This window comes from Meleagris gallopavo, chromosome 14 (genome assembly GCF_905368555.1).
Source record: "Meleagris gallopavo chromosome 14, MGAL_WU_HG_1.1, whole genome shotgun sequence".
Taxonomy (NCBI): domain Eukaryota; kingdom Metazoa; phylum Chordata; class Aves; order Galliformes; family Phasianidae; genus Meleagris; species Meleagris gallopavo.
The window spans coordinates 14,224,895-14,248,133 of record NC_139417.1 but is presented as its reverse complement, the minus strand read 5'-3'; the positions used below and the strand labels follow the sequence as shown (position 1 = coordinate 14,248,133).

The following is a 23,239-nucleotide window of genomic DNA, read 5'->3' as shown; positions in this document are numbered from 1 at the left end:
AGACAAACACAAATTGCTTCACCCACAAACGAAATGCAGTCTTCACCAGATAGAGCCTGGCAACTCTTCAGCCATCTGCAGGATTGCAATACAACTTAGTAAAACGGGAAGTCTTGTCTCCCACTCAAACTGCAGAAAGAACTGGGCAACTGTATTTTGCCTGTCTCATAGTGGAATGTAGCTGTGGAATCAAAATCAACCACTCAGCCAAAAATCCCATAAGTTTGATTCTTTCTTTTTGCCCTTAAACAGTCACAAGTGTTAAGGGCAGCCAAATTTTACAGAAGTAGGTGCAGCTATCTAACCCTACCAGACGTGACATGACTCCAGCGTCGTGTTATCAGGCTACAATAAATGAAGATAGAGTTATTCATTTAATATATTTAATTTGCCTTGGAAAGCTTCAGTGTTATTCATTCAGTAACACCACCACATAGCATTCTCTTTTTAATACTTTTAAGAAGTACTTCTTACAATCAATTATATTTGCTACCTACTACCTTTACCTCTTTAAGCCTTTTCTTTTTTTTTTTTTCTTTTTTTTTTTCTTTAAACCATGAGAAGTCTTCTGTTGCCTGTCCTCCCTCCTGCTACAGTCACCCATTTATGTCAGGGAAAGGGTTTATTTCCATGTGTTCCCCTTCATGAGGGATTTGTAACTACTTCCCAATCCTTTGCCACAAATGAATTTATTTAGGCGAGGAAATAAAGCAGGGGAATATAATGTTCACATAATATTCTCCTCTACAGATAGCATGTGGAATATGTTCTTCAAACCAATGCCAAACAAACAAAAAAAGCACTACCAATTTAAAAAACAACCAGTTCTTAGATTCTTTAAGAACAAATGAATAAACGACAACAACAAAAACCTTGTAGCATGAAGAAAACCAGAACAAAGTTCGGCATTCTCCCAACTTTTTCTTGCCCACAATGTCACTACTGACCCACAAAATACATTCCTACATCATGAATGCTGCAGAAAACATTGCTTGCAAAAACGCTTCAGTAAGCTGCTTTGAGAAGAGAAACAGTACCTCAATTTCAAGCATGAAGTAAAATATGCTTCCTGCAAGACTCCACTTGCATACACTTTAATTTGAAAAGAATCTGTATTATCAAATCACATAAGGTATTTTTGGTGCGTGTAGTTTTCAGAAACGTTGTCTGTTCACAGACCCCACATGCAAGGCTGTACGTTTCCAAGTACACTCCACATAAAGTCTCTTCATCTGAAGATAACCACTGATGTCTGAGGGACCCCACAATTGTAAGCACTACTGGTAAATCAGTGGCAGCAAGAATGGTTGCACTCAGCCTTAGAAGTGAATACGGATGTTGCAACCGGCCTGAGGAAAAGAGGGCATTCGACTGGAAAAAGTCCCAGATCGCTGCACACAGCTGACAAACAAACTCTGCCCCCCCCATACCTTACAATAAGAAATTTACTCTCCATCTCTGCCCATCCTGGCAAGTTTATTTATCTTTCAGGCAAGTCACATAACCTAGTTCCCAAAAATAGTAAATCAGAAAAAGTAGGTTTATTTTGCAGTCTGCAGAAGTATTTTTTATGTGTCCTTTTAGATTTCCATTTTCATTTCCAAATACTGCTCTTGCATTTACTGGGAGAAAGTAATGAATACATAGAACAACCCACAAAAATAGGAGAATTGTTTCTTCTTTACTTTCACTGGGGTTCCAGGCCATGAGCCCTTACACCAATTCATGGAGCTGTCTCCTGCTCTTACACACAATAATTCCTTTCAGCACTTCTTTACCTTCCAAAACAAAAATCCATTGAATATAGCTATCTAGAAAGATACAAGTGTTCTACCAGGTATGTGATACAACTCTAGTGATACACTTTGCAAAAAACAAACAGACAAAGGGGTAAAGAGCTGGGAGGGAAGCAGAGGGTTTTGGTTTTTGCCCCTCCCACCCCCCCAACTGTCCTCCTATTAATCATCTCACAGAACTTCTGCATGGTTTTCCACAAAGTAGGGACCAGCTACTCAATCAGTTTTTGTAGTTCCCATCCCTTTCATGGGATGGCTGCTGTTTTGTATGGAAACACTGAAGCCTAAGAAATGCTGGTTGCCCAGCAGAAGTCAAAAACCAAGTCCTATGGATCCTGCTTGGTAAAGTGCCTTGGCAAATCTCCAGAACCACAAAATAAAGTAAAGCTAGGCCACTTTTTCAGAAGGTAACAGAAGGCAGACACTGCACATATTCCATTAGAGAGGATGTTTCTTTTTCCAAATATTGTATTAAGATAGTGTCCTGTTTGCCTATTTCTATCGACATCTGCTCTATAATACAGAGAACGATAGAAGATCAAAGATTTAATTGTGCAAGAAAAAGAACATCTTAATAACATTCTTTTTGTCCTACAGCAGAGATCAACTTTAAAAAAAAAAACCAACAACTTAACAGCTAAGAGAACAGGATATTTACACAAAGATGTCCTAACAAAAGAAAAGCATGCAGAACTACCTCTAGTGGATAAACAAACTAGGCTCCCTGTTTGCAGACTGTTCTCTACTGAGCTCAAACCCTAAGAGACTCCCTCTCTGGCTTGGTCAACAATGTTTAAACATATCTCAGCTGGGTTCCACATTTTTATATGAAACATCCTCAGCATTCTTTCTTCATCAAAACTTGAAACATCAGAAAATGCAGCAGGTGCATCTTTAAGGCTCATTTTGCTTCCAGCAGTTTCAGATACTACCTGGGAGAAAGTGAGAGGTAAGACATTTAAGAGATTTTTGTTTTTTGTTTGTCAGTAATTTTTCTGCAAGTTCCTCCTTTCAAATCATCACATAGGAAGAATTATAAAGATTCAGTCCTCCATCTCCTCTGTCTTTGAAGAAATAATTTGGTATGCATTTTAACTCCTTCCCAGTCTTCCTCTGGGCTAGGGCTCAGCTCATCTGCCCTGTCTTTGGAAGTGACAAATTAAAGCTACACTAAACATCCACTCAATTCTCCCAAACACTTCCACAGTACCACACAGCAGAAGAGACAATGTTTTACTGTGGCACAGCTTGCACAAAGCTGAACATACAGATAAGTAAAGAGTAAAGTAACTCACTGTGCAGCAAACTACCACACATGGGGAAACTGGACAAGGCACTTCATTTTCTCCTGTGTTGTCTTCTCATTCATAATAACATCCTTTAAGACATCTGTTAGGGTCCTGTAACATTAATGGAAATGGAAAAACTCCAAAGAGAACTCACGGGTTTCTGTCTTTTTCCCATGAACTGAACATTATGGAATTTTAACAGATGTTCTACTTGGTCATAGTTAATAAAATGAATTATGCAGGAATTAAAAATCTGGCTCCATTTGCTTATATAAGATCTCAGCAGCAGAAATACATCCCCATTAAGAAATTCTAAAGGATTTACAGTGCATTTACAGTCTACTCCTGTCTCATTATAAGATGGCAGAAGATTTTACAAACCAACTTTTTCTTGTGGAAAACAAATATCTTTTTTACCTGTTCATTGCCTGCTCTTGGTAGCATGATTCAGTTTCCACACCAGCGCATGCTGGTGGTACACTTTGTCCCCAGGAAAGGATGATTTCCACTTTGATTTGCTTTGGAAATGACATCATGAGAATTCTACATCTTTTCACAGCCTCAAATTTCTACCATTTATTCAAAGTCTTAGTAAGGCACTTAATAACCATACTGGCATATTGTGCTTTGTCACAAGAAATCTCCTCTTAGAGGATGGGTGCGTCTTTAAGGCTATTACTGCAAACAGAATGCAACTCCATACCTTGATCCCACTTAGATTTTCGGGTTGGTAATTCAGAGTAGGTGAAAAAGTCACAGCCAAAACTTCCAAGCATGCACTCATGCTTTGTTCTCCACAGAGGTTAACTCAAACAAAGATAATTCCAAATAGCACTACATAGTTAGCTACCTTTTATCTTTTTTACTATCTGTCTGCACAGAAAGTTGCCTGATGAGAAGGAGACAAATGAATAAAAATGAAAGAAAAAAAAAAAATCAAATGAGGAAACAACTCCCACACCAGAAGAGAAGCAGCACAACTCCTAATGCAAATTATCCAGAACACAGTAAAGCTGCCTTGAAGAGACAAATACTATGGAAAAAGAAGAGATTTCAAGATTGCATTCCCTTTATAAACAATGAGGCTCATTTCCAAGCAACTGGCAAACAGATCTTTGTCCAGACACTGAGACCTGCTTTATGCAACATGCAAAACCTTACCCTGATGCAACAATTAAACCTTTCTTAAAATCTGGCTTGGTAATTTCGTCAGTGCAAGAAGCTCACAATTTTCAAAGCATCAGTACTCACAGCTGCTTCTATTACTTTTTTTTTTTTTTTAAATGAAAAGCAGTACACTGAAATCCTTCTAACCAAAAATGTACTCCACTGGAACTAAACAGAGGGGTTTCCCTAAGTAAAGAACCTAAACATACAAATGAAATCTATAAGCATAAAATTCAGCTGGAGTCTACATATGCTATGCAGCTACCAGGATGAGTACAATAACAAATACAGATTTTTATCTGAAAATAGAGCCTTTCCCTAAAGAAGTGTATTAAAATAGAGGGGAAAAAACATCAAGATTAAACACCAGGCTTACGTTATTTCAAGCTAAAAGTTCAGTACTCAGTTCTTACTTGAATGGACATTGCTTTACAATATTTAGTGTCTAAAAATGCAGTGGTCTTAACAGGGTGTTAAATTCAAAGATTGTATTTCATTTTATTTTTAAAAACATCACTTACAATTTGTTTCATTTTGAAAAGAAAGCACATTTCATTTGGTAATCGTTTATTTCTCATTCCATTGGACAGATTTACCCAAAAAGCAATACTTCAACACAAATCAGTTCTGAAGGATCTTTTATGAATATACATAATGGAGAGGACCCCATTAAATTTCCAACAAAGTGCTGCCATTTTGAGTAAACAAAGTTATCTTTGCAGGGTCACACACTGTGCCATGAATATGATCTGCAAATTAATTACCACCCTGACATATGTCAAAACAAATTTTAAGGAGAATAGTACCCAGTTGTAACCATGTGTTTTATCTACCTGTTAGTATGCAAAATCTGTATTCAATGGCATCTAAATTTATTCATTTATTCAGAACTCCTCAGAGAAATCAAGATGACTTGCTGGCCTTTTTTTGCCCATCTTCAAATGAAATCGGAGCGAACAACACATGTTTAGTGAGCCAGAAAATAAGTACAGGATGAAGCTATGGTGAGGGTTGCATTTCAGAAAAGCAGGTGTCATTTCTGTAAAAATAACTAATTTTTGGAACGCTCAGAAGTGCTCAAATAAACTGCAGTGCATTGTCATTTCTCAGCACTTTAGGAAATACTAAATGTGGGATTTTTTTTATTTTAGGTAATATCCATCTTTATGCTGCATTGCAACAAGATCTAAGAAAACAATTTTTAGTATGAAGAAAGGCTTTTTAAAGTAGAGCTACTGAATACAGGCTTAAAAGCCTCTGCAGTTAGCTTTGTGATCAATGTAACAGAGCCAACAGGTCTGGAAAAAAGAAAAAAATAATCCAACTCTGACTTACTTGGTTGAGTTATATAAGAAGAGAGCAAATCTCCACATTTCACACTGAGCACAGTAAGTAAAGAATACTTTATGAGAAGCAGCTGCTATGTTTTCAAAAGAAGCACACCTTGTCTCTTTATTTAAGGGCACTAAAGGTGCAACTTCCACTTTGTCAAGAGATGACCTCCTGAGATACAATTTTCTAAGCAGTTTGGATGCATTGGTGTATGTCAGTGGACAAAAGAAATCTCTGCACACTGGTTAATATGAAACAGCCCAGAAAAGACCATGTATATTTTATAGAAATGTTACGTTACTGTTAGGAAATGTTTTTTATATAAAAAAACAAAACAAAGTTTCAAGGAAATCATAAGGGGTAATAACATGTGATAAACAAGAGTTGTTAAGAAGTCACTTAGACACCACATTCAAAAATCTGAAGTCAGAGAAGCAAATGCCATCAGCCTGCATGGAGGCTTCTGTGGAGAGATCTCAGTTGCCACAGTTCCAGATGCATGAGAAAGCACCAACAAAAGCTAAATTCACAACTGAAGCCACGAGGGCACACACCACCAACAACAGGATCAGAGCTTCTGCCCACACATCAAATTCAGTGTGCCCAAACCGGGGCAACAAAACACTACAAGTGAGCTTTTCTACTTCTTTTGTAATTGGTCTCTTCAGTTCACATAGGGTATCAAACACTTGTATGACACTAAGCCTGCAATGGGTAGCACATTTATGAAGAGACTTGAAGTTTAGAAACTATTTTCCTGTCAAGAATGCCAAAATATTTTTAGCTCAATTTTTTTTTTTTTTTTGCCAATAGTGAAGTACTTCTGACTTGGAGTTAAGTGACACCACATCACATCCACAGACTGGATGACTAAAGGCATTTCTTTCACACATTTGGAGGGCAGAGGAAAGAGTGTGCACAATCCTTCCTACATAGAAATGACAAAATCTCTTGGCACCTGCTGGCAAACACATTTAAAGTCTAAATCTGTCTGTGCCAAACTTGGCTTCACACTACCAGTTCACCATTCTTGGCATTCATACTTCACAAAATGCAACCACAGGATTCGAGGATGTTTCCAGTACTTTATGGTTTTCATCACATTAACAAATACATTTCCACACTGTAACAATTGAGCAGGAACACAAGTAAGTGACAGGAGAGTAGATGTATGTATCATAGGTCCTTCTAATGCACGTTATCAGATTCTATTTAAATTAGAGGCTGGTAACTCACCTAGGATGAAATATGCTAGTACTTACAGATTATGGTTAGAGCAACTGAACTCAACTGTACTGCTATTACTTTTTGTTAGTAAACAAAAAAGCAAGGCAAAAGAATCAATGTTTAAAGAAGACAAGTGTATTTACCTCTCTTAACACCGTGCTTTTATAACCTCGATAAAGTCCTTGAATACCCTGTAAACCAACAAAAGAAAGCATCAGCTAGAGAGAATTAGTTTGCCAAAGACCACAATTTATTGGTGATTACAAAGCAAGTACTGCAGCCTTATCAGGTGTCAGACCTGAGCTTCTTACAAATTGACTGTATTGATTATAACATATTTATGTATATTGTATTCTCTCAATTACAGTGCTGGTGGGTTTTATGTTCATTTCAAAGAGCACTGTCCAGAATAATCAGTTATAGAGAAGAAAATATACCTCACAGTTAAAACTAAAAGTGCAAGCTAGCACAGTAACATTACATCAAACTCTACTTGCCTAATGTTTGGCAAGTATCCATTATCTCACACATTTTGAAGCTACTCCTCTTCCACTTCAGTAATCTATGCAAAATGAACACATAAGATGACATCTTATATCCATCTCCTTGCCTTTGATTTTACCAAGACAAATACTTTGCATTTTTAACCAGCTGGTAACACAAAGCAATTAAAAATCATTTGAAAAGTACATACACAATTAATATCTTATAGGACAATTCCTTGTGTTTTTTTTTTTTTTTTTTTTTTTTTTTTTTTTTTTTTTTTTAAGTCTTGCAGTTGTTTGGTAAGCAACAAAGACAGGGAAAAGAATACAATTTGGAGAGCACCACCTTTCGGAGTAGAATGACCAAAACACAGGACTATCACAAGAGTTTTCGTTTAAAAGCAACTAAAAAAAACAAATGGACCATTAAAGAGTCATTTTATGTCTTCCTTTTCTTGGTTTTTCTACATGGAAATTTGTATAATGGATTTTCAGAAGCCATTTTCTTATGGAATACAACTTGAAAAATGCCCCTTTTGAGACTTAGTAAAAACACTGGTGAACAGGTTTTACATAAATAAACATCATAACTACTGAAAAGATGACAAAAATCTTTGTTTTTAATATATTATTTTTTAAGGTATCAATGCTGGAAGAGTACTCATTTCTCCTAAGGAGCCCCTCTGAAATGGTGCCTCTAGAATGCCCTCCCAAAGTCTATTCTAAGTCCAAGACTCTAAATGCACAGACTTGATGTCCTGCTGTCCCAGACAAGGACTACTTATATATATCCAAATAGAGTTTGAGGATGCTTTTTTGCCCCTTCCTCCTCTCTTCCCACCTCCCCTTGCTTCTTACATAGGCACTCAATATAAAAAAAAAAAAAAAGAAGAAAAAGTTGTTTAGAGCGTGCATGCTTAAGTGCACACACATGGGGGGAAGGTGGAAGTTTGGTTTCCTCATACATGCTGTCTACCTCTTCTACCAACAAAAAAAGATGGAAAAATACCAGGAGAGCACTTAACTGGAGTAAAATTGAAGAAACACTCCTGTACATGTATAGCATCAGTGAGAAAAATGAAGCAACTCCCTAGAGATTTGTCTCGGCACTCACCTCATGGTACAAGGTGTGGGAAAGAATCCGAAAGGTTCCAGCAGAAGGTGAAACCTGGGCCCTTTGCTTGACGACTTCAGATGGAACCCGTATGAGGCATGCAACCTGCAAAAGAACAATATATTCAGACAGCAATTTCTTTTGCTGCCTCTTTCTCTTTCACAGATACGTCTGGAGTTTGTTCCCAGGACAGAAACCTGAGAAACTGAGAAGTGTTTTTTATAATTAGGAGTTGAACTTAAAAGCTGCTCATAAGGAGCTGATGTATTTGTTCTCAAAGCTATATGCTTCCTGAACAAAAATTGTATGAACAGAAAAATGTCAGTACCCTTGAAAATAACACTTCAGATTTTAGATTCCAAGACAGAAGTAGATGAAGAAAGTCACCGATAAAATCCACAGTTTGAAGTTATCCAGTCTTTCAGCAGACATAGGAAGTTCTCCCCAACTTTCACAGGGAGAATCTAGAGACTTGGGACTTAAACAACCAAAGGTCCTAGATAGTTCCATTGTGCCCTCTAGTGACTGACAGCAAGACTCCCCAGTTGGTAGTAGATGCACACAACACGTTCAAGGCTTAGCACAAAACAAACACTGGGTTACATTCAAAGTGAAGCATTGGACTTATTTTTTTTCTATGCAATTAACTAGAAGAGGCAGGCACATCTTGCTGGGTGTAATAACAAAACAGTTTCTGCATAATAATATAACATAATATAACATAACTAGTTCTCAGCTTTACTGAGAACATTAGGCACAGTATTTAAGCATCCACCTGCTATGATTTCAGGTTAGAGTTAAGGCTGTGTGAACACAATTTTCTGAAATGAAGATACTGAGATGCCAAAAAGTTACAAGCCTCATCTTTAGAAAAGTGCTTGGTTACCAGCATACAACCCTTTAGGAAGAGCTGTTGTTTTCCTCTGATACCAGAGATTGCTTCAAACAGTGCTGGGATTGGTGGCCCAACACCAGAGATACTGCAGCCTTTTGCCAAGCTTTACACCTCATCAGTCCCATCCCATGCTGGGGTCAGCAACTTGCTGTGCTGGATTTGGCTCATTGAAGGAAAGGTGATCACTGAGTGCTTAAAATCAAGGGTCACCTAGGAGAAATCTGTATGTCTGCAATGGCAAACCATGGCTGCAGAAACATCCTGCCAGACTATACAGATACACCAGTGCTACAGTAACTTGAATGATCACTTGTGAGTAACACAGTGTAAAGTTTAAGTCACAGTTTCACAAAGAGACTCAGAAAAAGCCTGTTATCCCTTCACATTCCTAGAAGTTTACCAGACAATATCCAGAAGTCATTACAAACAGATATAACTCCATGTGCTCCTCAATTCTCAGGGTCAAAAATAACAAGCGACCCCAATATGTCAGGAAAATAAGAACTGTCAAGTTCTTTGATAGTTCAGCATAAATATTTATAGAACTTCATGCTTCATAACACTTCATGTCCTTATATTAGCTTTTTACTCCTTAAAAAAAAAAAAATGTGGAGGCAGGAGAAAAACTTTAAAAAGGCTTGGATGAAAACAATCTAGTCGACCAAGAGCAGGCAGAGAACACAGCATGGCTTTCTGACATCTGGGGTGCTGTAGTTTTGGCAGGAGAGAGGTAGCTACAAAGTGATGTTTCCATTTCCCCCGGAATACTTGGGGAACCTTGCATTTCAATTTAACTTTGATGTTTCTCCCATTTGAATTCAAGCTTAGGGGGGAATCTCTGGCTGCACAAGAACAAAAACAGCGATTACGTTGTGCTGTTATGAAAGGAAATAAAGGCTCGTGTCATCCAGGCTGTCAGGTTGGCTCCATAGGGCACTTCTTTACTTAGAAAAGCCACAAGCTGCAACTGCTAACATCAGGCTGAAGGGTGACATTTTCAGCATGCACCTGAACTTACAGTGCACCACCTTATCTGTTTCTACAAGCATACCCTGCTATCAATAACAATTCAAGCAGCCTTTTGATGTCAGTCAACACTGGTCTTCAGAAGAGAAGTATGCAAGACTAATTTCACACTTGTGTTCAGGCCACAAGGTAAAAAAGAAAGTAACAAATCGGGACAGATGGATGCAAAAAAACTCTACTCTCTTACACTCAGATCTGAATCACTTCAGTGCCTTCCAGGCAGTGCTGAAGAAGTTAGAAGAACACAAACAATGCACACTGCTACAGCTTGCTTTCTTAGCTGAACTCCCCTAGGAAAACACTGCACTGAGAGAATACCTATTTAAGTATTCAGACATCTGAACACTATAAGCAAATTGCCACTGCATGAGCAAGGATGAAGGATATATTGCATGGCTGCTCCACAGTACATCTCCACGTGTGCTTTTACCTGCATCAGCTGCTAGCTGAATAAGTTGCTCTGCATATTACCATAAGTATAAAAGGATGAGATGAGTAAGGGAGCTAAGTTTCACTCTGCTGTAATCCACAGTAGATCATGCAGGTGCTCATAATTCAGGTACACGAGGGCAGCTCTCCCCAACCCATAGGCTGCCCACGCCTCGGGTCAGTTCCAACAGCAGGTGCTGGTGCCAGCCAGGGCTGCTGGCTACTGTGACAGTACTGCCCAGTGCTGCCCAGAAACACTCCTGGAAGGGCCCACGGGGAGACAGAGGCTACCAGGAGCAGGGCTAGAAACAGACACACGCTGGACAGCAGAAACAGAAACATGGAAAACAAATAGCAACACGACCTCTCACAGTGGGAGCCCATTCACCCCCTAACCACTCAGATTCCAGGGAGAATTTTCTTTTTAAACTCCCAACTGTTCACACAGACACAGCCTGTGCCTTCACACCATTGGAACAATACAACCTGACGCACTCTGGGCATACCTGGTAAATTCCTACTGCTTTCAGGGATGAGTTGATTAATTAACTTTCTATCAGACATCTGTGTAGACAGGAACAGTGGGGGTAGAAAACTGGGCCCTTAGGTACTTCAGCCTACATTAAGGCCTCTGACAACAGCATCCTATGAATACGGCCAAGCTCATTCCTCCAAGCAAACTTTGGAGCCAGGCTCTCATCCAATCTGCTGGATGGAGCAGAAACACAGAATCAAGATCCTACAGACCAAGTTCAGAAGGAAAATGAGGACTTCCCTATGAACTCCTTCCCTGTTTATCAGGTCTTACAATACAACCCTCCAGTTTTCAGTCTACCTCCCAAGCCAAGTGCACACATCAGCATACTGCATGGGCAGGAAGGGAATAAAGAAAAAAGCCGAAGGATTTTTAGATTTAAGCTTCAAGAAAACAGCTTTGCTTCTAGCTGTGAATTCCGGTTATTAGTTTACACAACAAATATACAAAAGTGACAACACCAGCATCTATTATCTGTCTAGCCTTTTAACACTACAAATAATTCTGAAAAACAACAACAAAAAACACAAGAGTCCAAAATCATTGTTTAAAATCATTGTTTGAAATCATTGCCAGATTGAACTGGTGACTCAAGTATTCAGACTGAAATCTGAGCACATTTGTAATTCACTACTTTGCAATGGCCAGTTAAGAGAAAAGCTAAAACAGGATTATTTTGTTAGCATTTATCTAGGTATTGCTAAGACATTCTATCTTCCCATTAAATGAAGATAATTTCTTCTCCTCTGTCAGTTCTGGAAGAAACGTTTCAGTTACCGGATATTTCCTGCATGCATCAAGGCTGCCATCTCCTGGTCAGATTTGTGTTGGAATCAGACTTCACTGTTGCTTTGACTAATGTCTCAACTGACCCTGATGAACATCCAGTGCATTTAAAGTCTCAGAAATACATTGAAATTAACACAAAGCCTCTTCATACATAATAATCTAAATATTTTGTTTCAAGATATGAGAAATCTCATTCCAATTAGCAACCTTTTGTCTCCATCCTTCATGCCCCAGGCTAATAACCTACATGACTGTATTTTGTGCATCACATTTATGCACTTGTTATTAGGCAAATATACTAGTTTGATCACTAACCTTGTATGCACGATCTGTGCAGGAGATCTATCCAGAAACCTTTGAGAGAAGTCAGAGCAGGTGTTACCATTGCTGTTAAGGGCTTATGCAGGCAATTTGGGTATATGCACTGCAGGTGTTACTCAGAACTGGGGACACAGCTGGTACAACACGATTTGCAGCCTTGTACCTCTAAGGGAAGCAGCTTGAAAAATCATTTCCTTATGCAGCCTGGCACAGATCAAGCACAGCAGATGATCTGGCTCACACAATTTGAGACTCCATTAAAGTCTGAGCACTTTAATAAGAGAGAGATTATCCATACTCTAAAGACTGAAGTGCAAAGACCAACAGCTCAATCTATCAAGATGCTGGCATTTGATGTGCTGTTGGCTAACAAGTTGATCTATTCCCTGCACTAACAAGGGTGTGGGTGAGGATCAAGACCAAGTTTTTCCCCACACAGTAATGAGCCAGCTAGTCTGCTCCAAAGAGGAAGAAGAGCAGTCTAAAGACAGAACTGTTCTGGAATTTATTAATGCCCGGTGAACCTTCTCTCAATGACTCTGAGTGAAGTCTCTGACTTACGTGCTTAAGTTTGCTTCGAAAGCTGGGTACAGAAACACATGGTGCACTTCAGAAAACTTTCCTAACACAGAACATCGTATTTATAAAGAATTTTAGTTTTCCTAAGCAGGAGGTTAGCTTTAATGATTTATCCAGGTGGAGGCTTTAATTGATGTTCACCATATAAATGTAATTTAATGCTTCAGACAAAATTAAAGGAGCATACCTGGGAAGAGTTATTTTTAAGCACCATTTGCATAAATTTGTTCTTAATCTAATAAGAATCTAATGTGCGATGCTATACAACTTTGTAGCTGGAGAGCAAAGACATTAAACTAAACCTCAGAGTACCTCTGCAAGATGATCATTAAGCCATTCAGGAGAAAAAGCTGCTGTACAGGAAAAGCAACAAAGAGGCTGTGACTTATTAAAGGACATACGCTTAGGCTACAGTGGTTCTGGAAAGAAAATCCCTGTCTCTCACCTTATTTGTGATGGCCAGAAAGATCACCTGCAGCAACATAATGCAGAAAAGCCAAGAAAACTGAACAGCTCCAAAATCCAATTCAAGAGGAAGAAGCAGAGAATATTTTTGTTTGTTCTGTTGTTTTATTTTCAGGTGTTCATTTTAAATTTGCTTTGCATTAGCCCTGCCCACACTCCTGCTGACAAAGGCTACCTTACAGTTCAGGTTTGCTTTAGAGAAAAGTACTGCTTAAAAAATAGGTTAATAACTATGACTTAATCCAAGCACGTCAGTTTCCATGTCAGATGTTCCCTTTAAGGAAAACATATTTGCTTTCCTCAGACAATTGAATAATTGTTTAAAAAAATAGGTAAAATTAAATCAAGAAAGATCATGAACTGCACAGATTTCCTTTGGAACTAAAAAACAAACAAACAATTTCATCTGGATTCAAGTCAGAGTCTCTTGACAAGCTTGAAATCTAAACTTTCAGCTTTCCATGCCTCTCCAAATTCTGCTTGTAAATTCATCTTTGGTCCTTCAAAGCTCACCAGGACTCTGCTCAGTTGAAAAACTGAGTGTTTCCGATGCATTTTTATAAGATTAACAAAGTACTTCATCCTCCAAATAATTGTATCTAGACTCTGGCCACAACTCCTGGATTGGGAATATTCAATAGCAGTGCAGGTGACAGGCAAAGGCTGTATGTGAGATGTCAAGATGAACAGCATAAGCCTTCCAACACCATGAAAATTAATAGAAGAATGGGACTAAGTGAAATACACATTTATGATTTGGTTTTATATTTTCTTTAAACAGAGAAGCTTGAAGTGCTGCAGTTACAGACACCTAGCAGTTCAAACACCAGTTCAGCTAAATAATTGCTGCCTTTTAGGCAACAGAACAAAAATGTAAGTAATTTGCTGTGAATCACAAGCTCAAGTAAACTCTTCCACACGTGCTTATCAGCAGGCTCTGCTACCAGCTAAGGCACAGTGGAAGTGGAAAACTGAAGCCTCAACACCTATTTCAGTACAGAAATTGTCCCTACAGAGAACAGGATCTGCCCATTGTAAATATATAGTCAGCTCTCAGTTTCTGCTTTAAGTGCCAGCCTCAGAGAAGAAAAAAAAAGTTCATCTTCAAAATAATACCTCAGACTATGCTAATCTTATTTCCCCCCCCACACTCACACACAGCGTGGATGTGCCTGCCCTCCCAGCCGAGTTACATTCAGTTCTGTGCAAAGCTGCTGGGGTCACAACCAGGTGACTCCGCTCCTAATTTAAAACCCACAGAGGGAATATGTTATGACTAATGGGCCCTGGATGGGAAAGTTTAGATAACTGCCAAGTCCTCTGTCCCCTCTTTTCCTCCGGCTGATACAATAGGGCATTCATTAATTTAACTGCAGTTTCCCTGTATGCTGGCAGGAAACATTTCTTCAAAGAGCAATCTCACCCAGCAAGATCCCTCAGATCTCAGCACTTCCCAGGGCTTAAAAACATACTATTGTAGAGATGATACCATTCACAGGGTCTGAAAGTCTCTGGCATTTGGAAAATAGGAGCTTCTGCACTAACATTTGCAACTTCCTCCAACTTTCCACCTTAGATGACTACCTGGAATTTGCACAACTGTTTTGCAGACTGTTATTTCACCCTTCATCATTGCCAAACCTCCTTATTAGTGCTTTCCAGAGCTCCCTTCTTCCTGCTCCAGAGCATCATCCACACCACCACACCTTTCTTTCTTCACATAGGCTGTGCTGACGGAGTCCAGTGGCCTGAAGTCCTCAGCTGGCTACTTGCCCATCCCTCCTTCCTCCCTCACAGCTCTTTGTCCATCCAGATGCCCTAAATCTCATGCTGTGGTCCTCCTGCCTACCTCTCCATCAGCCTTGTCAACTACACCTTGGAAAACTAACCAGTACCTTCTGTCCTCAAACAGTGGGAATTTGTGAAACTCTTCACAGCAGGAAGTTCTGCTATCCCCATCCCAACGGGCAGAGAACAGGGAAAGCCTGTAAGGCTGACAAAGTTTACACTCAGCATTTCTTTATAGAGTACTTCCTACAGATCTCATGCAGAACACAAGCCTGCAAAACTAAATCAGTCTTTCCAAGTTTAATCACTGCAGAGTTTTGTTTCCTTTGCAAACCTGAACCTCAAACTTAGCAAGATGTCCCATGCTATGTATATCTCCCTTGGACTCCAGCACAGACCAAGCATCCCACAGATTTTGAAGTTTCTCGGTATAGTCCATTGAATTAAATCCCAAGCAGCAAAAATCTGACAGCTGAATAGCTTTGAAGTTCCAGTCTTCATTTTCCCTAACCAAGCTGATGCTTGAATCAGTTACTACCACTTCTAAACACAGAAAGCCTTAAGGCTGAGGAAGGGAAGGGCCTTAATTCAATGTACAGAGTGGTCTGCCTGATCCAATCTATCCCTGTAACAATTTCACTACTGTGAGCCTGCTAAATCTATTTTAAAAGACTTAAGGAACTAATGACATCCACCAGCCAAACAGTTCTTTCGGCAAAAGTTCCCTTCCAGACTTGTGTAGTGCGTCTCATCCAGCATAACACTGTTTCCAAAGAGCCAAGAGGGGTCAGACTGTTACAGGAGGACAAACGTTAATGACATTTCAGGCAAGAAAACACAGGCAATATTTTCTGAAAACACATTAAGTCTCCTGTTGAAAGATGACTAGTATTTTACAATGTGCTCAGTCTCTTGGGGTTGCATTGGCCCAGAACACGGAAATTTCAACTACATTGTATTTTATCGAGTATTTTCCTTTAATTGATCCCTTAGTCTTTCCTACAGCTTTTTCCTCTTAAGAATTACAGTTTGCTCACATATGGAGATGTTCAGAAATAGCTGACAAACCCTGTACATAATCTTACATTGGAATAAATGCACCTTACTTCAAAGCTATCTCAGTCATTTTCAAAGCTGACTCTGGCAGAACACACTGCAAACCAGGAAATACTGTTAAATTATTTCTCACTTATAGAGGAAAATTAATTTGGCTTGAAGAGTATAAATGAGTAGCTCAAGAAACAAATATTTTTAAATCAGCTGAGTATCAGTTCTGGGATGGCAGAGCTGAAAAAAAAGATGACAACCACCACCAAGCTTCTACCCTGCAAATAAAAGCAGCATGTCCTTTTGGCCTGGAACTGAATTGATAAGACAGAGCAATCTGGAAAGGGCAGTGGATGAAGAAGAGGTAATACATGCAATTAAATGCAGCATACAAAAAAAGATCAGCTGGGTAGCTGGTTAGATGTTTGACAGTTCTTACTTTGCTGTTTCAGACTTTAATTGTATGATGAATTTGTTGGCAGCATTTGTGAATTCATGCATCCATTTGTCTTTATTTACAAAAAATTTCCAGATGCAGCTTTAATTTGAGTTCCCACCCACTCTGCTTCTTCTCCCCTTGCTCTTAACGGCATCAGTCTCAGAACCATCTTCCAACCATTGCTCAGCTGTGCTTCTGCATAAAAGCCTGGCAAAAATCCTACTGCATCTGTATGGCAGACCCAACCTCACCTAGATTAATTTATGAATATCTCAAAGTCCATCACGACTAATTCAAAAGACCACATACATTGTGCACTCCCCACCACTGCTCATCTTGCCAGGGTCGGCACGTTCCACTGCTCAGTGTCTGCATGCAAGCAGATGTGTACAGCACGAAGACTTGGTCAGACCCCAAGTGACAAGCCCTGATCATTGAAAATAGCAAAACAAAACACACGTAGTGTAGAACTGCTGTCAAACACTGATTACTTTCAAACTTTGGGTACCTCAAATACTTCAGTCTGCCAGTTCATACTAAACTGGCAGGGAGGAGACAGAATGCAAAGCAGAAAAAGCAGCTTTTGTTCATTTCTTAGTTCAGTTCCTAGAAAAATTATAGTTAAAAATTCAAAGCCATTATCCCAAAGTCTAGACACATTAAGTGCTGAATCACCTCTTTGCTCCAGCAAATGATTCTTGACTTAGAAGCAACTCTCCCTAGTGTCCAACTTGCTGTTGAACCGAAACAGACACATCTTCCAACATGTTCTCTTCTGGAGTTTCAAACAGTTAAAATCTTAGTTCCATGTCTGATGTGAATGGCTGTGCCATCTCTGTCAGATTCGACTCCCACAAGTTGGTCTTCTACAGCTTACAATGCTGCAGACACCTAGCTAATTAACCTCCTGGAGAGGCTTTTGTGACATTACTCTTTGTGGATTTGTCTGGCTCATGCTTCTGTGTTCTCCTTAGAATGGGCATTAATAGCAGCTCTCCCCTCTGACCTCCACAGTCAGTCTAATGGAATCCATATCAATACACTTTTAGAACTAATTAACAGTTTCAAAGACTTAAGCCAGGTCAAAGGGAAGAAGAAGGGACTAATAAGTGGACAGAGAGAGATGGCATGCCATTTATCGCGTCTAAAATGCTTTTTTTTTTTTTCCCAGAAACAAAAAGACTAAAATAGAAAACACTCACTTCCCTTCTTTTCAAAAGATCATTCTTCAGAATCGTGATCTACAAACTGTACTTGCTTACATTTGGGCTTGCTCCTTTTAAGAAACAAGTTAGGACGAGTAGGGGAAGCTAGCTGAATTCCCCAGAGAGCTAATTCCTGCATGAAGAAGCCTTTCTATTTGACACAGCTCAAAAGCAGATAATACGAATCCAAGTTATTAATACTGAGGGTCAGATGCTAATCACAGACGCACCACACACTTTGCTGTTATCACAGAAGTGCTGCAAGTGGCAGCAAACTGGAATAACATAAAGGAGATTGGAATTTCACCTTGAAATACGTGTCCTCACTTTGACCTGTGGAGCCACACAAAGTTGACAATGGCACACCTCCCAGCTACTTATTTAAGCAGAGATGAGGCAGTGAAATGAATACATAAATACATTTCTAAGTTTTAGTTACTTTTCTCTTGAGTCTGCTTCTGCTGCTGCTTTGTTTATTTTATTTGAAGTATGACAAGTCAGCCATTCTCATGCCCTCTCCCCAGTGAAAAGACAAATTTCTGGATGTTTCAATTTAAATGTATTTAACATCCTTCACTTCTCAATTCTGGAAAAACAGTTAAGTGTGAGGCTAAGCCATAATTCTTTATGCTGAAGCCAGCCAAGCCTATCATTTTTGGAGGCAGCAGTTCCTACCTCAACATTCAGAGCTGTCTCTGCACACAACTGAGGGCTTCATCTTTTCCTATGAGCTTCATGCTCAAGCAAAGCCTGGAAGATAGCTTGAAGTACAGCACTCTTGCAATCAGACCCAGAAATGCCTTTCTGCACCTGAAAGCTTCTCCAGTATTAATATGACCTATGGGAGCACAGTGCACAGACATTGAAGCAGGATGGAAACAAGACAGCTGATGAACCCACAGCATTGGGACTACATCAGCTTAAAAATTAACAAGCAAATTAATGCAAGCATAGACTAACTAATATGACTAGGAAGCTTTCAGGGTCTAAGCTACTCTCTGTCTCATGCTATCACACGTTGTGAAGACACACCACCTTAGTGCAAGCAACCTGGGATTTCACAACCTTGGGGAATTCAGAAAAACATTAGGATTAGACCTGATATTTATAAGCCCCAAACTTTCACCAAGTATCCTGCAAAGCTCAGATCGTAACCATAACAATATCTAAATATTAGGTGGAAAAGGCTGCTGTCAGCTCGCTTCTCTAGAACGTGAGCCAAACGACTTTATTCTCACCTCCATGGAAAAGCCAGCAGGATGTAAAATTAACTGTGCTGAATCCAAGCACTTTGGCACTCATGAAGGAAACCTCATCAGCTAAACTGGGACAACCTTAAACCTGTCCCATAGAACCACATTTGTAGGATGCTGGTGGGGGCAGGCTGATTGGTAAAGAGAAGTCACAAGGTTTCTTGTAATTAATAGTATACACTGCCATACTACACCAAAATTAAAAATACAAATCTTCACAAATTTCATTAACACAGGATCTGTAAAAAGCACCCTGTTACTATAAAACAGAACACTGGGAGGTTAAAAACACTGCTCCTTCACAGAGTTATTCACACTGCTTCAGTATATGAAAAGTAAAGTTTTATAACATCTGGTTTTCCTTTCCACCCAGTATGATATCATGTTTTCCAAGCACATTTGGCAGCTCACTGTAAAGATACAGGCAGACTAAACATGGAGGACAAAGTCAAATAAAAAGAATCTAAATAAATAAAATTCCAAAGCCCTGGATGCAGTAAATGTTTCCTATCTCCAAATTTCAGTTAGACAAGCAGGATACTAAGGTTCCCCCCACCCCCTTTGGTAACTACTGCATTCTTCAACCTTCACTCTTCCTTGAAGATATACTGTACATACCTCCTCTGGAGTTTTAGCTGTGTCTTTTTAAGTAATTTTTCCAAGTATTATGAGATATCCAACTCCTCTATATAGAGAGACTCAGTTAAAGGGAAAAATAACTGTTTAACAGAGTCAGATGCTGTGTGTACTTTTCTTTATCTCATTCCTGAAGATGAAGCCTTATTATCATTGTCATATTACTGACTGTGAGCAATAATGAAGAGTAGCTATGATTTAAAATAACTCCCAATTAACTAATTTATCTCATTATTACCACGCTTTGATGCAGCACTTTCTATATCCTCCATTCCCTACATTATTATTTTTAGCTGTGCACACACAAAGCACAAATTAGTCAGCATTAATATTCTCTAAGCTTAGAGGTATGCTGACATTTTACTAATGCACAAGAAGGTAGCTGACTCATTTATGCTTGCCAGTGAATGACCAGCAAGCCTAGAAATCCAATCTCCATTTCTCAATCCTAATTTCTCTGTTTTGATTAAAAAAAAAGTTTGGAAATGGAAACAGACATCTTGGGAATCCTAACATGATTGAGTCTTTGACTTATTATTTGATATAAATTGCTTTGAAATATGAAAGTAATTATTAAAGCATACAAAGGAGGGAAGGTATGTATTCAACAACAAAGAAAAGCTGACAAACTGATAGTCCCAGTGGTTATGCCTTGGTTAAAGCTTAATGACTGATCAATAAAACTACAACTTTCATACTGATGCAACCTGGAATAGTTTATACATATATATATTTATCTTGATTTATCAGTTAAGACTTTTTATAAGAGCGAATGTAATAAAAATAGCACTACACAAGGTCTTATGCTTGTTGTAGCAAATCTCTAAATCCCTACCTCAATTATTTTACAGCTCAGTTCTCCCATCACATCAAGTGAAGAAAAGCAAGCAAAAAGCAAAACCTTATTAGCTAAGAAGCGGCCATTACAACACCATGATTTCCACACTATAAAAATCAGATTACTATTTTAAAGGCTATCATTATACATTTCTCTGGCCTTAGGGTAGCAAGAGACAAATAGATGAAGTTCAGGTAAAGGCAGCCCCGAGCAACTCATTTAGCCGTGCTGCATCTCAGTTTGTCAACCTGAAAATGAAAGCAGTACGTGCCTGATTTGTAAGAACACAGACCACCCTGGAACGTTCAAGCAACAGGTTCTGTAATCACACAAAGAAGTTATCTGTATGCAACTATTCTTTGGTTGATAATAAAATTATCCAGTTTTGGTTCTCTTACAGAACACTCACACAGAGGAAATGTATTATAAATAATCCACTTGCAAAAGAAGACAATTTTATCACAGATCACTGGTACATTTTCATGAATCCAATCATTTTATTCGATTCTGAGACAGTACTCCAGAAGCTTAAGACACCTCTTAGATCTGCTGTTCCATGCTGTTTCAAGCAAACAAGGAATTTCAGAGCTAGGCACTATCATGGTGTGAAGAACTTCTTGCTGATTCCTAACAGCCTTTATTGGATTTCCATGGAAATAAAGCCTGTGCACTGCCTGAAGATAGAAGTTAGAAGCTAACAGAGCAGACTCTCAGTAAGATAAAAAAAGAATCTGCCTGAGGACGCAACACAAATGTATCCCACCAACCCCTCAATCTATGATCTTCTACCTACTCCTGCACATAATCACTACCAAAGCAGTATGCTGCATTCACCTATCTTAATGAGCCTGGTACGTTAAATTAAGCTCACTAAGACCCATCCAGTCTGATCAGTATCATTTTCCACAGAAAAATAAGAATTACTTGGGAATCAAAATTGAAACCATGGAGAGTAAGAAGAGTTGAACCACTTCTCATGGGAAGCAGCTTTGCCAGGCTGCTATTAATTCTGTAGAGCTCACTGTCCTTCCTTAAACCTGTGGGAACACAGCAACTCACACCCCATTTCATCACTATAATGCCAGGAAACACCCAGAGTGACAAAAGTAGGAATAGGGAGTTGAACAGTGCTGGCAGGGACAGAAGTGGACTGTTCAGAGCTGAACACCCAGCCCAACACTGCCAAGGCACTGTTCCAAATCTGCAGTTAAAAACAAGAAGGATATCTAGAGAAAGAAAGATTTTGCTGATGGTGGAAAACATTTGATTCAGCTAACCCAAGCAACTCTGCTCTTTTTGTTACCAAGAAGGAGCAGAAACAGCTCAGAAAAAAAAAAAATGAACAGAAACTTCAGAAATAGATTTTAAAAATGCAATAATCAAGCTGGTCTGTGAATTTTGCCTCAAAGGAAAGGCAGCCTCTAGGCTGCATTACAGAACAGTGTAAACCAGTAGACAAGTCTGCATCTGGATAGGGCAGGAATGGAAGCTTTGGTACTTTTCAACCACATTAAGTAGTATTCTCTTTCAACACTAGCTGCAGATTGCAATGCAAGTTTCCTTCTGTTACTGAATGTCACATACCAGCTCTTGCAGAGCTAAACTTTCAGCTCTGTGGCTCTGTGGACTGTCCAGTCATCCTGACATGGCACTTTCCTCTAAGATAGGCTTTGTCAGGAAGGTATCACATGTAATTTGGTAAGTGAAGTTATGTAGCACATTATGGTTGTAAAAATAAAAATCAACTGATGCTGAATGGCTGTAAAACCAAAAAAAGAAAAGCCTTCTAGAAAGTTAATGCTGATGCATAATCACTACAGCGTGAAGATACATTCATATTTTGGATCAATGCAAACTTTCTCCATCTATTGGCTTAGCAAAACTCACCAGTAAGTCTACTAACTCATATATACACTTTGTCAGAATTCTTTCAAATGTTAATATTTCATTAAAAATAAATACTTTTCCAGGAACTGTCATGTACCTGTATGTCAGCACTCCAAAAAGACATGGCACCAAGCCTCAGTTTTTATAGCTGGGTTTCCACCCCTCCCATACAGGCACAGTACATGAACTTCTTTCTTACCACTTCCCCAAAAGAGGCAGCCACCATGTGTGTTACTGGAGTCAAGTATGATGTAGAGTCATGGTGCAGCACAGATTTCACATTCTCATAGGTGATAAAAAATGCAGCAGCTGAAATTTAAACATACTTGAAGTCATTTAAGTGTTTCTGCATTCCTTCTTTACAGAACTAGCACAAAAACATTTAGAGGTTGATTTTGTCACCTATTATTCTAAGAACACTTTTGAAAATAGGATATTTACTGCCTAAAAACAGTACCAATACATAAAAGCAATCTGTAGGGAAATTCCTTTAGAAGTTTATGCCCCCAGTTATGATTGGCAAACCCTCTTTGATGTCAAAGGCACCTACTGATATAAGAAGTGCCAGAGCTTCAGGCAGTACTTAGAATTAAGATAAGGAAAAATGCTTTAATTAGTCATGGCTATCCAGCAGGTTTCGATAGGTCGTATCTTCCATATTTTCCCACATAGGTGGGAAGGGCAGAAAGGAGATTGT

At 39.0% G+C, this 23,239-nt stretch overlaps 1 protein-coding gene across 2 annotated transcripts in view; it reads right to left on the bottom strand.

The window, feature by feature from the left end:
• The window catches only part of SLC25A26 (solute carrier family 25 member 26), an 81,725-nt gene that overhangs the window by 54,945 nt on the left and 3,541 nt on the right, over positions 1-23,239 (bottom strand). For both annotated transcript variants that reach the window (XM_010718697.4, XM_003210166.5), the window contains exons 3-5: positions 22,742-22,851; positions 8,411-8,515; positions 6,955-7,002 (exon numbers count right to left, since the gene is read on the bottom strand). In XM_010718697.4, coding sequence (XP_010716999.1) covers positions 6,955-7,002; positions 8,411-8,515; positions 22,742-22,851 — 263 coding nt within the window. The remainder of the gene's footprint in view (positions 1-6,954; positions 7,003-8,410; positions 8,516-22,741; positions 22,852-23,239) is intronic.